This window comes from Phalaenopsis equestris, unplaced genomic scaffold, assembly GCF_001263595.1.
Source record: "Phalaenopsis equestris unplaced genomic scaffold, ASM126359v1 Scaffold000354, whole genome shotgun sequence".
Lineage (NCBI taxonomy): Eukaryota > Viridiplantae > Streptophyta > Magnoliopsida > Asparagales > Orchidaceae > Phalaenopsis > Phalaenopsis equestris.
The window spans coordinates 360,478-363,351 of record NW_018164796.1 but is presented as its reverse complement, the minus strand read 5'-3'; the positions used below and the strand labels follow the sequence as shown (position 1 = coordinate 363,351).

General features: G+C 33.8%; 1 protein-coding gene across 1 annotated transcript in view; it reads left to right on the top strand.

The window, feature by feature from the left end:
• LOC110026168 overlaps window positions 1–2,874 on the top strand; it is a 35,180-nt gene that overhangs the window by 28,856 nt on the left and 3,450 nt on the right. Inside the window, exon 6 of the mRNA XM_020727016.1 lies at window positions 1,797–1,883. Within this exon, the coding sequence (XP_020582675.1) occupies window positions 1,797–1,883 (87 nt within the window). The remainder of the gene's footprint in view (window positions 1–1,796; window positions 1,884–2,874) is intronic.

Below are 2,874 nucleotides of genomic sequence, written 5' to 3'. Positions count from 1 at the left end.
TTAGTAGAAAGTTGCACATGCTTTCAAATCCATGTTGTATTATACATGAACAAAATCTATACTATCAATACAATATCAAAATTTAGGTATTAGTATAAACATTAAACATTACATCTAATTGTATCTTAAAGATTTAGAAATATACAAATTGCCAGAAGTCATATTCTTTAATATCTTGTCAATCAGAAAAGGCCGAAATCAGACAGCTAAATTAAGAGTTTTCTATAATTAGGAGCTTCCTTATTTAAATTATTTTCAATTTCTTTATTCTAATTTATTTCTCAGTTAGTTGAATATTTATATTATGAATATGCATTATTAAGTTAGCTTAAATAGATTATAAAAAATATTTTGTACCTAAAATAGATTCTAAGATTATTATTTAATGGAATGAAAGCAAAGGGAAAAGACATCGAGCCTATTCAGTCTATTTTCTCAAAAATTGACATGGTATCTGAGCCAAATTTTTGCCCTAACTATCGGTAGTTGTTGGAGGACCGTCAAGATTCCCTTCCCACCGGCTTTCTTGCGGGAAGGGAGGAACTATTTGTTTGCCTTGATTTGCGTATTTGACAAAGCCCCTCGCAACGGAAGCAGACACGACTCCGCACACTCCGCCTCAGAATTGTTTGGAGGGATCTTCGTTCGCTGCGACTGCTTCGTCCGTCTGCTTGTTTGGTGAACCTGATGTGAATCGCTCGTCTGCTCGTTTGTAATTTCGCATTGTCTGCTCAACGTCTAATTATTTCTTCGCCTAGGTCGTTTTCGTTCTACTTCGTCTTCCTCTTCGACTTGACTGGTCTCTACAGAGCCTCTCCTTCATTCGAACTCCACTCGTAGTGGCTCCCGCTTCTTCGTCACCTTCATCTGCACGCCAACGAGACATTCTCTTTTTTTATCTGCACGCCTAATCTCGACTTCAGCACTGTTAGTATGAAGATCAAATCATCCTCGTCGTCGCTAGAAGAATCAATAGCATTTGGATCGTATAACAGGACGCGTATCCTACTTGCGAGCTATGATCAGTAGCATTTGGATCGTGTAACTAGATCTTACTTGTGGGCTATGATCGGTAGCATTTGGATCGTGTAACCAAATCCTTCTTGTGGGCTATGATCGGTAGCATTTGGATCTTGTAATTGAACGCAAATCCTTCCTGTGGCTATGATTCAACTTTCTGGACGGTAACGATAGATGATTTTTTGCTTTTCTTTGCTCAAATCATATTTGGTTCAGGAGTTGTCTTTGAGGCTTCGCCATTTTCGGTTTCGGCACCTTCGGCCTTGGCACTTACGGCTTGAGGATTGTTGGTCCCGACAAATTTTCTTGTTGGCCACTTGATGCATATTGCTCACAGTCAGCATCAATTTGAGGAGGATGTCAATTAGGAAAGACGAAAATCAAACAACTAAATTAGTAGTTTTCTATAATTAGGAGCTTCATTATTTAAATTATTTCCAATTTCTTTATTCTGATTTATTTTTCTGTTAGTTGAATATTTAGATTATGAATATGCATTATTAAGTTAGCTAAAATAGATTATATAGAATATTTTGTACCTAAAATAGATTGTAAGATTATTATTTAATGGAATGAAAGCAAAGGGAAAATGCATCGAACCTATTCAACCTATTTTCTCAAAAATTGACATATCTTACATATACTGCAAGTTAACAACTAGAAAATTTTTTTTTTTCCATTGTGAAAACTAAAATTTATTTCAAGTTTATTTATTTATTTATTTATTAATCATAAACTTGGGTACACCGGCATTTATTCTTATAAAATTTTAACAGGTATTAACTGCTTTTGATAAGATCGAACATCTCCTGGAAGAGCAAACGCTAGACAGAGCAAACGCTCGACACTTTGCACGTAGATCCGTAAGTAGTATAAATATTGCAATTAATGCTAGTTTTCTTTTTCACTTAGACTGTTTACCAGATTTTGTAAGATTTATTATTGTGAAAAAAATAGTGTTTCTTTATTCTGGTCATCACTAGTACTTGAGCAGTCGATTGCTCTCATCACGATAGTATGGTTAACATGCTTATTAAATTGGCATGAAGCAGGGCTGAAGTGTAATTGAGGGATATGTAACATTACTAAAATGAGATTTTTAAGATGGAATGCCACAGCCTTTGAAGAAACCATAAAGTATTCATGGAAATTATTTTGTGACAATAAAGCTGCCACCAAGTTATTTGAGGCTGATCGTTACTTCATCGAAGGAAAAGATGATGACAATACTATCCCACTTGTTTGCACTCTAAATTTTGAAGTAGCTAACAATTTTATTGAGTTTATACAGTACAACAATTTTGAGAATTTGAACTTCAGTTTGGGTATGATTGATATCTATTACAAAAGGTAAGGTGTAGTATTGGATGCTACTGAATTCTATGAGTCTTGGAGATTCCACATTTTTTTTTTATTTCTACTACTAGATTTTTCTGCATATTTTCATGTGTTCAGGATGTTTTCAAAATTTCTTCGTCCACCTCATCGATCCATGCATTGCTCCTTCCTTTGTATTTAAATGTTGAATAAAAATTTTAATTCAAAATTTTACTTCATGTCTTATTGTTTTTTCTTTCTAGTTGTTTCTTCCTTGGAATGTATTTTGTTATTCATAGTAAAGCGAATCATCTTCTCTATTTATCTAGCTTCTGCTCTCTAATCGTCGAATTGAATTGATGAAGTTTTTCACATGTTTTTATAGCATTGTTCATGTGTTCACATATTTTTTTTTTTTGTCATTGTTGCTCTTGTATATATTATCTGATTAGGAGAGTAGATGTTTTAGATTCGACTTATGATAAGAAAGGCAAAGGTAAACCTAGGAAGACTTGGGCTTATTGTATAAAAAATTAT